Source organism: Chinchilla lanigera, unplaced genomic scaffold (assembly GCF_000276665.1).
Source record: "Chinchilla lanigera isolate Chin_1 unplaced genomic scaffold, ChiLan1.0 scaffold00081, whole genome shotgun sequence".
In the NCBI taxonomy this organism is placed as follows: domain Eukaryota; kingdom Metazoa; phylum Chordata; class Mammalia; order Rodentia; family Chinchillidae; genus Chinchilla; species Chinchilla lanigera.
The window spans coordinates 9,459,067-9,471,864 of NW_004955482.1; the positions used below are offsets into that span (position 1 = coordinate 9,459,067).

At 58.9% G+C, this 12,798-nt stretch overlaps 1 protein-coding gene across 1 annotated transcript in view; it reads right to left on the reverse strand.

Moving 5' to 3' along the window:
* The window catches only part of Rasal1 (RAS protein activator like 1 (GAP1 like)), a gene marked incomplete in the record, with an annotated part of 23,869 nt that extends 11,083 nt beyond the window's left edge, over positions 1-12,786 (reverse strand). The window contains 8 exon segments of the mRNA XM_013503712.1: positions 1-68; positions 1,242-1,373; positions 1,462-1,543; positions 3,310-3,439; positions 7,305-7,366; positions 7,486-7,599; positions 9,194-9,250; positions 12,398-12,786. Of these exon segments, the coding sequence (XP_013359166.1) occupies positions 1-68; positions 1,242-1,373; positions 1,462-1,543; positions 3,310-3,439; positions 7,305-7,366; positions 7,486-7,599; positions 9,194-9,250; positions 12,398-12,525 (773 nt within the window).
* Positions 12,787-12,798: the final 12 nt, after the last annotated feature.

A 12,798-nucleotide genomic window follows, 5' to 3' on the forward strand; every position in this document is an offset into this window, starting at 1 on the left:
GGGAAGGGCTGCAGGCGGAACCAGCCGTTGGGTGGCTTGTGTTGCAGGACTTGCGGGGAGAACTCCACCTGCCGGGACACAGACCCTCAGCCTGCCAAGGCCGCCGCCGCCTCCCTCCTGGCCCTAAATCGTTCTTTCTGGGGACACTTAACTTTCAGCTAGAAACTGAGGCTCAGGGAGGTGGTGTTGGGCCCCAGGTTACACGGTGCCACCCACAGGATGTGGGGCCTGGGAATGTTCTCAGCTCTGTCGAGGGACACACGTCGCATCCATCCGAGGCTTCGCGACTGTCCAGAAGGTCCGCAGACTCCACCCCTCTTTTTTTATTTTCAAATAACTTCATAGACATACAATTCACCCATTTCAAATGTGAGTCAGTGGGTTTTCTGAGGGCGGTGCAAGCATCGCCAGGGATTTTAGAACATTCTCCCTCAGCCCATGAGAAGCCTCACTCAGCCTCCCCTGCCTCAGCCCCTTTCTGGTTCTGTAGAGCTGCCTATGTGAACATTTCATAGAAATGGAGTGTGTGAATTGCTCTGGGAAGACTGACTTCTTCCAGCAAGTGTCATAGTTTGAAAGCTCACCCACACTGCAGCATAAATTGTTGCCTCATTCCTTTTCATGGCTGAATAATATTCCACACATGGATTTGCCACATGTTGTTGATCTGTTGGACATTTGGACTGTGCTCACTTAAGGCTACTATAGATAATGCTGCTATGGACATTACTCCTGAAGCTGGTGTGCGAGCAGAGGTTTTCCTTTCTCTCAGTAGCTATCTACAGGTGGGATTGAGGGGTCCAATGATAACTCTGTCTTTAATGGTCTGAGGACCTGTGGGCTGTTTGCCAAGGCAGCTGCCCCGTTTCATGTCACCTCCAGCAACTGTGACCCCGCCTCCCTCTCCCCCATCCAGTCTTGCCTCCTTCCAAGATGCTCCTTTCATTCACAGCTGCCACGGGGCCCAGGAGGCCGCACTCATTTTACAGATGGAGAAAGAGGAAAAGACCTGGAGCTCAGGTCGAGGACTCCGGGAGTAAAATTTGGGGAACTTGCTCCTGGCTCTGGCATTTCTGCTCTGACCTTGAGAAAGCCGCTCCACCTTCCTGAACCTCTGTGAACTTCCACCGCACAGCTGCCCTGGGCCCCGCCCACCCAGCCCTGGGAGGCTCGGCCTGTCTCACCCCTCACCCCCCAGAGGCACCAGGGAGCCAGAGGGTGTTGCAGGGAGGGGCGCTCACCATGCCCAAGAAGTCGTTCTTCCCCACCATGTCCCAGTCCCACAGCTCCACGCGCAGCGGGGCCCGGGCGCCCGGCGTCTCCCGGAGCTCCAGCACCTCGTCCCAGAGCGGGAAGCGGGTCTTCTTGATGGTCTGGAACAGGGAGGGACGTGGAGGTGAGGGAGCGGACGGTATCCCCTGCCAGGTACTCCCCCCCCGCCGCCACCCACTGCCCACTCACCGAGCTCTCCAGACTCTGGCTGCCCCAGAACACGCGTGCAAATGGGTCCGACGTGCCAGAGATGTCTCGGGGGGCCAGGTCCCTGGGGACAGAGGAGGAGCCGGGTCAGGGGGTGCAGGACCCTCGAGGGCCATGGCCCGAGGTGGGCCATGAAAGGCGTGCGGGGTAGATGGAGCAATGCCACTGGTTTTCATGGCAACAAGCCATCCAATCCCAGCACTCCGGTCACCTCCTGAGCCCCATGAGGAAGCACTGGTGTCCTCATCTTTCCAAATGAGGAAACTGAGGCACGGAGAGATCAGGCCCAGCAAGTGAAGGTGTCCTGCAGAGCCAAAAGAGAGACTCAGTTTCCCCCGAAGCCCTGGAGGGGGACGAGATGCAAGATTTCCCAGCCTGGCTCTGCACTCACTTGCTGGCCGACACTGGGAAAAGTCACTTTACCTCTCAAAGCTTCTGTTTTTTCATCTGAAAAATGGGAATGATACGAGACCTACCTACCTCATGGGGCCCAGGGTCAAATGAGATATGGGTGCAAAGCATTTAGCACGGCATGTATTCATTCAACAAACATGCCCACACCCTGCTTAGGAACAACCAGAAGACAAGAGACAGGAAGCCCCTGCTTCTGGTTGCCATGACAACTCAAAAGCCTCACCCATGTCAGCTTCCCATGCCTCCTCCTTGAGGCCCCCAAATCCACAACCCCCACCACCACCACCACCAGGGGCTGCTGGCTTCCTCCTTCTGCTTCCTTCTCGGCATCCAAAGCCTCTGGTTTCCTAGGAGCCCCGAACAGTTGCTAAGCGACAGCAATCGGTCCCTCTCAGGCTCGTGAGGATCCTACACAGCCCTGCGGCTGGGGAGGGGGCCCTGGGCAGAAAGCATGGGGGGGCAGCGGTCCCTGCCTCTGTGCTTCTCCCTCATCCAGAGTCCAGGGAGCTTAGCTGCGGCCAAGGCTGGGGCAGAAATCTGGAGGTGGTGGGAGAGACTCAGAGAGGGCAAGGGAGGCCCTCGTGGTCACACAGCAAGCTGGAAATAGATTCTCCCCAAGCTGGCCTAAAAAGTGGGGGGAAAGGCAGGAAGATAGGAGAAGGGAGGGAAGAAGGGGGAGTGACTGAAGGGACAGGGAGAGTGGGAGAACGAGGGTGGGAGAGATTCTAGTGCTGTCCCCAGGGGGGGTGGCCCAGGGGCCGTTGGGTGGGCTTTGCTTTCCTCCATCTCGCTTCCTTCCTATTTTTCTGTGGGACAGGACCTACCCTGCCTCACGGTGCGCCCATGAGCTTGTGCCTTCCTTCCCTCCCAGACCAAATGGCCAGCGTCATGGGCTTAGAACTCACCGTGTGCCCCTGAGTGAGTCCAGGACACTGTCTGCTGGACAAGTACACAGGAGGCCAAGCTGGGGCTCCTAGGGCCACCCTGCTCCCACCTGGGGAAGAGGCTGCCTCAGAATGACACTAACACAGAAGACAGCACAGCCAAAGACAGAGAGCCCAGGTGCCACCACTTGAGCACCTGGATCCAGCCATGCCTGAACCACCTGTCAGGCGTGTGAGCCAGTCCACTAGCTCTTCCGCTCAAGCCACGATGGACTGAGTAGCTGCCTGCTATAATTTGAATACACTCGCCGCTCATCTCCTGGCCATCCTGGCCTCTTGCTTACCTCTGGGAACCCAGCAAGACTCTGCTTGTGACTTGTCTGGGCCCTGGGGAGAAGGTGAGCCTGGGCTGTGTGTGCACGCAGGGGTCCTGCTGTGATCCCAGAAGTGCCCCAGGCGTGGGGGTCCCAAGGGCCCGCAGCGGAGGAGACTCGGGGGCGTTTGCTGTCTTCAGCGTGGGCCCAAGACCTACCTGGCCTGCAGCAGGTGGCAGCGAAGGCAGCGGCCCCGAGCGCCCTGCAGCAGCTGCACGGCCAGGCGGACCTCACCCTGCACCTCCGCGTCCGGGTCCACTCGGCTCAGGTTGATCCAGCTGTCGATCCCTGTGGGCACAAGTGGCATGTCCATTACATACCCACTTGCATGTAATATGGCTCACGTGAGCCTCACGCTCCCTTGACGGTAAGCATCTTGGCTGGTTGGTTGGTTGGTGTCAGGGTCTCACTAGGTTACCCAGGCTGGTTTTGAGCTTGCGGTCCTCCTGTCTCAGCCTCTCCAGTGGCTGGAACTTGCATGCATGCACCACCATGCCTGGCACAGACACTGAACTTTTCATTTTTCTTTATCATTTGTAAGCCTCTAAAGGTTTGATTTGATGATGTTTTTTGATGATCTATTTCTGACCCTTCTTGGGATGACATCTTTTATCTCTAAATATTTGATTTTTTTTAGAGCCAGGTGTGGTGGTGCACACCTGCAATCTCAACACTCTGGGAGGCTGAGGCAGGAGGATCCCATGAGCTCAGCCTGGGCAATTTAGCAAGACCCTGTCTCAAAAGAAAAATGTTTTTAAAAGGGCTGAGGCTATAGCTCAGTCTGAAGGCCCTGGGTTTAATCCCCAGTGCCACAGTGAATGAATGAGTGAATGAATGAATGGATGGAAGGATGATTTTTTGAAGCCCGTATGACATGAGGGTGAGAGCTGTGAGCCGCTGCTGGTGGGTGCTCCTGGGACTCCTGCTCGGGCAGCCCGTGTCCTTGTGTGCCAGGTGACGGAAGTGCTGGTAACTCCAGACCTCGCTGTGACCCGTGGGGGATGTCCAAGGGTCGCAAGCTCCACCTTGCTTCACTCGGTCTCTGCTACCACCCCAGGTCTTGAATCCCATCAGCTCTGCCCCTGGACTGCTGCACCCGACTGATCTCTGCGTCTCCCCTGTCTCACTATAACTCACAGGGTGGGACACTGCAGTCAGTCTCTCCTGTCACTCCCTCTCCCAGTAATATAGCGCTGATCACTATCCTGCTCAAGAACCATCAATGGCTCCCCATGGCCTCCAGAAGAAAACCCAGACAGCCCCCTCCAATCAACCCCACTAAGGGCTCCATCTGCCTCTGCCGACTCCCAACCCGGGAAGAGAATCCACCTCTACAGACCAACCCTTCCCATCCCCCAGGAAGCCCTCCTTGACCCTCCAGCCCTCGTGCCTCTCCTCCGTAGGCGGCCTGCTCCCCTCCGTGTCCCAGGCCCGGCCCGGCTGCACAGAAAAAGGAGCCGTGCGCACGCACACGGGACTCGTGGTCCTCACCCCTGTGCTGTGGGGGCGCACTTTCTTTCCCTCTCCAGCCCATGAACCCCTTGGAGCTGAGCCCGGACCCCACTCACTTAGCCCCAGGCCCTTAGGGAGGTTTAGAGACCCCGCGGGCAGCTTCAGGCCCGACTTGGAGATGAGCACCCCCCAGAAGCGAGCGTCCCCCTCTCTGCCGCGTCTAGGACTGAGACGCCGTCCCTCCCTCTGTGAACTGGCCCTCGGGCCTGTGCACACTGCGTAGGGGCTGCGGGGACACACGTGAAGCCCCTCACACCACCGAGCCCTCCTGAAATAGCAGCAGTGATCATCACAATGGCCAGCACACGGTAGGCTTTCAGCTCATTGCCCCGAAGAAAAATAGACCGCCTAGTAAAGGATGCTGAGACAATCTGTAGACCAAACTATTAAGGTTCCATCTCAACCCCACACCTGTGACGTATCCCAATAGGTCAAAGACTTAAATGTTAAAACAGGAAACAAATGATTGCTAGGAGGCATCGTGCTAAAAAAAAAAAATTGCCAGCAGACATGATGGTGCAGGCCTGTAATCCCAGCACTGTGGGAGGCTGAGGCAGGAGGATCACAAGTTTGAGCTCAGCCTGGGCAATTTAGCAACTTAGTGAGACCCTGTCTCAAAATAAAAAATAAAAAAGAGTGGAGATAAGCTCAGTTCAATCCCCAAAACCATTTTTTAAAAAAGCTTACCTTAACCTCAGAGTTGGAAAGTTTTCTTTTCTTTTTCTTGTTTCCTTGATCATTTGTTTTTTAGACTGCTGGGGATCAAACCCAGGTCGTGTGCATGGTAGCCAAGCATTGTGCCCTGAGCTACACCCCTAACTCCAGAGATCTTTTTGTGTATAAAGAAAATAAAGAGTACACACACACACACACTGAAGTTGACTACAAAAAAAAGAAAATTTACTACATAGAAAAAATTATGCCTATAATCCCAGCGCTTGGAAAGCTGAGACAGGAGGACTGCCAGGAGTTAGAGGCCAGCCTGGTACACTCACTACATAGTAAACTACATAGTGAACTCACTACATAGTGAGTTCAAGGACAGCCTGAACTACATGATGAGACCCTGTCTCAAAAAAAGAAAAAAATTATAAGCATGGTCAAAATGTAGCAAAGAGAAAAATATTTGCAGTTTATATGACAGATAATAGGTTAGTTTCCCTAATAGGTAAAGAGCTTTTACAAAGCAATAAGAAAAGGCAAATAAGCCAGTGGGCAAAAGAGTTCATCTAATATGGACAGAAGTGTCCAAAAATGATTCCAAACATATCTAACGTACAAAACAGTATTTGATCTCACTCATAGGGAGAATGGAATAAAACTACATTAAAAAGCGTGATTTCCAGGCCAGGCATGGTGGTGTATGCCTGTCATCCCAGCACTCGGGAGGCTGAGGCAGGAGGATCTCTGTGAGTTCGAGACCAACCTGGGCTACAAAGTGAGCTCCAGGCCAGCCTGAACTGCATAGCAAGAGCCTGTCTCAGAAAAACAACAACAAGAAAAAGCATGCTTTCCCTCCCAGACAGGCTGCAAAAGCCTGTGAATCAGCTGCCCACAAAGCGCCTCCCTGAGGAGCCACTCAGCAACAACTACGGGACGCTCGTCCACACGCGCGGGTTTGGTCCGCAGACCCACCTGTAAGCACCTGGCTGGCTGGCTGACAGAGCTCGCCCGTGTGTGAGGTCACACCAGCACCAAACTATTTGCTGCGACACCATTGGAACTAGGAAAATATTGTAAACAACCCGAATGCTACGGAGAGAAGCTGGCCAAGTGATAATGGTACAAGCGCACTACAAAGTCCCATGACCTCCTGCAGAGCAGACTGCAGAAACCTGCGCAGCGCTGTTACGGAAAGGTCTAAGAGCTACACAGAGAAGAACAAGTCGGGACACACAACAGCAAGTGCGATGCACCACTCTTCGTGTAAGCAGAGAACACACGCACGCGGTGCAGGCCTAAGAGCTCACACTCCGGAACCAGACACCCTTGGTTCACATCCTAGCCCTCGTGACCTTGGGGCAAATCACTCAACCTTCCGGGCCTCAGTTTCCTCACCAACAGCTGGGCATCATAAGGGCACCTGCCTCCCAGGGTTTATAGGATAACGAAGAGAGTTGGTATGTAAAGCACTTAGCATCCAGCACCGTGTCTTTGCTGCTATCATTATTATTGCTTGTGAGTGTTTCAAGTATCTCTAGGATTGAGTCGGGCATGGTGGCACACTCCTGTAATCCCAGCAGTCTGAGAGGCTGAGTCAGGAGGGTTGAAAGCTTGAGCCCAACCCGGGCCACTTAGCTATTTAGCAAGACACTGTCTCAAAGTAAAAAAGGGCCGGGGTGTAGCTCAGTGTGAAGGCCCTGGGTTTGATCAGCAGTCCAGGATGGCGGGGGGTGAAAAGGAGGGAGAGGAGGAAGAAGGACAGGGAGAGGAAGAGGGGGCCGCTAGAAGGCCGGCCACAGGGAGGGGAATGAGCCCTGAACGGGAGAGCTCCGCGGCCCGTGGCACAGGCCAGCCCTGAACTGCGACAGTGAATGAGCTGCTCAGTAAATGCACTGAAAGAGCGGCGAAGGCCCACAGCACCGACGCTCCGCCCCCGGCTCCGTCCCCGCCCTCCCCAGCCAGCAGGGCCCTCACCCACCTCGGGGGTCGGCGGCGATGGCCTCCTTGCTCAGGGAGACCTTGCCGATGACGTCATCATGCCTGCGGGTGGGGACCACGAGGCCAGAGTCAGGGACCTGCCCCCTACGGAGAAGGGCTGGGTCGCAGGTGCTGGGACCTCCGTGCCCTCCCCTCAGCACCCAGGCTGGTCCCGCACACACCCGACGGTGTCCTCGTCCAGCACGTAGAAGGCCAGGTGGTGGAAGTCCAGCGGCAGGTGCACCGTGTACTCCTCCCCCCAGAACGGGCTCAGGCTGCGCCACACGGTCGCTGTCCTACAGGAGGCAGGGCCAAGGGCCAGGGACGTGATGCCAGTGCACAGAGACACAGACACCTGCCCCGGGGCGGGAGTGCATGCGCTTGCACGCACACACCCAGGGACACACACACACACATGCGTCCGCAGGAGTGTGCAGAAACGCACACCTCGGGGTTTGTAAGAACAGACGCTGTCACCCAGCTAGGCACATGCCTGGAACACAGGCACACACACTCACACACTTGCAGTACTGCACAGCTGACACACACAGAGACACACACACAGACACACACAGTCGCCCTCACACACAGCTTCCTCCCATCCCGGGACTGGGTTGGCTGAGTGGCATCTAGGCGGGGCTGGGGGGTCAGGGAAGGTTTCCTGCAGGAGTAGGCCAAGCAGAAGGGAGAGAAACGAGAAGGGCAAGTGTTCCAGATTCATGGCACAGCAAGTGCAAAGGCCCTGAGACCCTGAGGCAGGAGCAAGCAGCTTCCTGTTCAAAGACTGGAAGCCGATCAGTGAGAAGGTGGGGGTGGGGACAAAAAAGCCAGGAGGCCCTGAAGTCACTGGAGGCTTTGTAGTAGGAACCCAGCTGGGCCCAGAAGCAGGGGGACATGCACATGCACACATGCATGCATGCACACACATGCACACACATATCCTGCCCGCTCCACTCAGCCCGGGGTGCCACTGAAGCTTCCTTCCTAACACCCCCTCTTACCCCAGTCTTTTCCCACCTACGGGTCCCCTCCGGCTCCCCCGCCCAGAGAGGGGAAGACAGCAGCCTGAGATCACACAGAAAATCCATCTGCAGGTTTTGGGGCAGCATCACAGCATGGAGCACGGGCCACAGCTGAGCACAGGGAGGTGACAGGAGGGGACAGCGGGGTGCTGCAGCCAGCCCCTCCCCAGTGCAGCAGCCACCTCCAGCTCCCGCCCATCTGGACCAGAATCAGCGCCAGGAGCATCCTGCATCCTGCCATCTCCATAGGAACCAAAGCCTCTGCTGCCCACCCCCCCCCCAGGCCTATGGGGGTGGGTGCTCTCCCTTGGCCTGCGAGGGCGAGAGATTGGTCCACACGCCACACAGCCCCAATGTGTTCACGCTGGCACCCGTGTGCCCAAACACACACACACCCTACCCTGCACCTGGTACACACGCACCAGCCCCACGGGCCTGCACACCCACCAGAGCACGCAGGCGTGGTCACCCGCGTTCACACCAGCCCTGCAGCCCCCACGCAGCCTCAGGAGCAGGCCCAGCTGGCCACACGTGCATGCACACGCACACTCGTTCACGCACACACACTCGGGGCCCGCAGCACCCGGCAGGCCCGGAACAGCCCGGCCAGCCAAGCGTGAGGTGCCCGCCCCCAGGGAGGCCACTGTGGGAGGCGAAGGCTGGCAGCGGCTGAGTCAGCCAGGGAGTCGGCAGGGACGCGGCAGGGACATCATGGGGGGGCTGGATGGGGACAGCAGGCAGCAGCCCCAGTGGTCAGGTCACAGCGGCTGGGACACAGCTTCAGTCCCCCTGGGGGAGCCGTGCCCTCCCCCAGCCCCAGGTCCTCTTCAGAAGGTGAGTTCTCTCCCACTCCCCCACCCCTCCTTACCTGGCCACCACCTCGTCGTCCACCTTCACCAGGCAGTAGGGGTCGCTGCTTCCAGACCTGCGGGAGCCCTTAGTGTTCAGCGGGGGGCTGGGGCCTGGCCCAAGGTCACACAGCAAGAGCACCACAGACGCAGGACCTCAGAGGACAGCAGCAGGGATCTCACCCGCTGTGCACCTGACCCACCCGACACGTGCGCTCTGGGTTTCCACCCACGGAGCAGGACCCTGAGGCAGGAGGCAGAGGCTGGGAGTCCTGGCCCCAGAAAGCCCACAGCAGCAGCCACGCGCGTGTGCCGCCACCGAGCAGGGCAGGCTGCTCCCGCTCCCTGGGCCTGGGTTTCCCTGCTCTGTCAATCAGGGAGCGTGCTCAGGTACTTCCTAGGGTGGAGGGGCGGGTCATGGTCCTGGTTCTCAGCACCAATCTCTGGGGTAAACACTGCCCTCCCAGGGGGGCCCTGCAGGACAGACCAGGGGATTCGGACCTCGACACTGAACCCCTAATTGCTGCCTCCCTAGCGCCGCCAGGAGCGCTGGGCCAGCCAGAGCCAGCCCACCACCACTGCACAACAGCCGTCACCCGCAAACTGGGAGCTGTCCGCCAGGCCCCTCGTTCAAGGCTGAATGTCATCTCCTCACAGGGCCATCCCCGACCACCACCATCCTGTCTAAAATAACCTCCAACCCAGGCACGCGGCATAGTCCCAGCTATTTGGTAGGCTGAGGCAGAGGGATCGCTTGAGCCCAGGGGCCTGAAGCCTGCCTGGGCACCATACCGAAACCTGGTCTCAATAAATAAGTGAATAAATAAACAGAATCCAGAGCACCCCTAAATCATCTTGCTGCCTACTTCTCTATGTGTTGCATCCCCGTCTCCCGCCTCCCCACAACTTGCAAGCTGTGAGCTCTTGGGGGAGAGCCAGCCCCGCTTCGCCACCTCCCCGGCCTCACGCTGTCCCTGCGAGATCTTGCCGAACGAGCAGATGGGTGGGTTCCCCCCACCCAAGTCTGTGGGCTCACAGCCAGTACCCCCTTTACCCCCTCCGACGGCCTCTCCTCACCCCAGCTCTGCCTCTTTCTCTCTCTCACTTTCTCACTGCCACCCCCTCTCTGTTCAGCCTTATCAGACCCTCAGATGGCCCAGGAATTCCAGGGAACAGTCAGCACTAAGGGAGGGCCCAATCCGAGCCTCAGTGTCCCCATCCGGACCTCTGCTGCTGGCACCGCCCTGCATCCCTCTCTTGCGGGGCTCCCACCCCTCAGTCTCCCCAGCTGGAGTCTCAGGTCCACTGGCTGGGATCCCACCAGCACAGGGCGGGACAACCCTCCCCACTGACCCCGGCCTGACCCCAGGCCCTTCCTGGGAGCCAAGCCCAGCACGACTCCCGGCTGTGACGCACAAGCGCCTTATCGGGCTCCTATCAGGTAGGGGCGATGGCACGGGCAGAAGGAGCCAGCCTCTCCAGACTCTGCCCCTCCCTCCTGACTCCTGGCCTCTCCCACGACCCTGCCCCACTCAGCCAGGCACCGGAAAGAGGGTCCCTCCGCCACTACCTGCCCGGACTGGTTTGTGTACGGCAGCAGCCAGAGCCCAAGCCCTAGCTGTGTGACCTCGGGCAAGTGACTGCCTCTCTGGTCCTCGGTTTACCCGTGTGTAAAACAGGGATTCCAGGAAGCCCACAGGAAGTGTTAGTGCAGGACCGGTGTTACTAACATTGGCCCGCAATGACAGTAGCTACTGTCAGCAATAGAGATCACTAAAGCCACATGCAGAAGGCTGGTCACCCCTTAAGCCTAGCTGGGCTCGGCCCCAGTCGGGCCTTTCTCTTAGGACAGGGGAGAGAACACACCCCATGGAAGTCCCCATGGGCACTGAGATCCCAGCATGTTCTGAGAAGAGTGCTTCTGACAACCGGAGCTGACAGCTAGGGAAACTGAGGTAGGGTGGCTGGATCTTTAGATGGGGCATTAGGAGTCTCCTCACCCTTGCTTGGGGGCGTGGCCTCAGAGCTGGAGGGGGAGAGCGGCTGGGATATGGGACCCAGATATGCTTCACCCCAGGCTCAGTGGGTGGGAACTCCCTTTCTGGGCAGGGTCCCTTCAGTCCCCCTGGCAGCTACCAGGCTCTGTCCCTGACCTCAAGGCCGCCAAGGGTCCGTAATCTAATTCCCAGGGGCCCCGAGGGGACATCTCAGAAAAAGGGTGACAGGGGCTTGTCCAGCCTTCTCCGCTTTGATCGCAGGTGCATGATTATTTGGGGTAGCTGATAGGGGGCTGAAATCACTCTAGCAGCCCCCCGACACACAGAGCTACAGAGCTGGGGGGCAGCAGAGACAGGAGACTCCCCACTGGAGCCCCAACCTTGCCCTGTTCCTGCTGAGCTGGCCACAGCACCTCCTAACAGCTCCCCCACACTCAGGCTAGATCTGCCGCCCAGATGCAGACCCCAGCCCAAGCTCCCATTGCCCGCGTGGGAAATGGAGGCTTGGGAGGAAGCAGGTTCAAGGTCACCCAGCAAACAGCCTCCCAAGGCTCCCACACCTGCCTGAGGTACTGGTGCCCTGAGCCCCTGCAGGGCTCCCCGCCAAGCAGGAAGGAACTGCTGACTCAGCGCTGGGGAGGCAGAGCCAGGGACCAGGACTGAGGGCAGCTCAGGGGTCTCCCCGCCCTACAGCTCGTGGCAGGTGTAGGGGCCACTGGGGTAGCTGGCCCCTTCAGGGGCTCACCACCCAGGAAAGCCCACCCCTGGCTACCAGCTGCAACACCATGCTGGGGGGGGGCTGGATCTAAAGGGCCCGGGGGGGCCACCTGCTGAGGCTCTGCAGACCTAAAATCAGATGCTCCTGCTCGCAGTGTTGGGCCCCATCTGGATCCCCAGCCTCCGGGGTGCTCCCCAGGCTTCCCTTGATAGCTCCACACACATACCTGGCCTGCAGAAGCCTCACCTGCTGCACCTGACCGAACTGAGGAGAGGACCCCTCAGCCCTCCCCCCAGCTCCGACAGGATCTGATCCTGGGGCCCCCTCTCTGGCTCTAGGGGACCCCAAGAATGCATCCCCGGAACAAAGACACCTCTTCCCGGGCGGGGCGGGGCACCCCCTCCCACCAGGACAGCCCTAGGCGCGCGGCCTGAGGCCGGGTGAGGACGGCGCTGCCCCGTGCCGTCCTGGTCACGACCCCGCGCTCCTGCCGAACCCCCGGTACTCACACGTCCTTGGCGGGCAGCGCCCGGCCTTCCACCACGCGAATGTGCAGGGAGCTGCTCTTGGCCATGGCGCGCGGCCCAAACTTTCGGGGCAGGAGGCGTCCAGGTCCCGAGGCTGGACCCGGGGGCATCTACATGTCACCAGCTGCGAGCCTGGCGCCCTGCCCAGGCTCCCAGCGCCACCTGTGCGAGACGAGGCGCGAGCAGCCGGACGGACGGGAGGTTTGGGGAGGAGCGCAGGTGCCAGGGAGGGGACGCCCGGGCTCCACAGGTAGGCGTGCTCCCAGCCGCCGGCAAGGCGCAGACACCGGGCTCCGGCCTGGGTGTCTGAGCTCGGAGAGGACCAGGCTGGGCGGGCAGGGGGCGGGAGGGGAGGCCCCGCGCCTTCCCCCCAATCCCGCCTC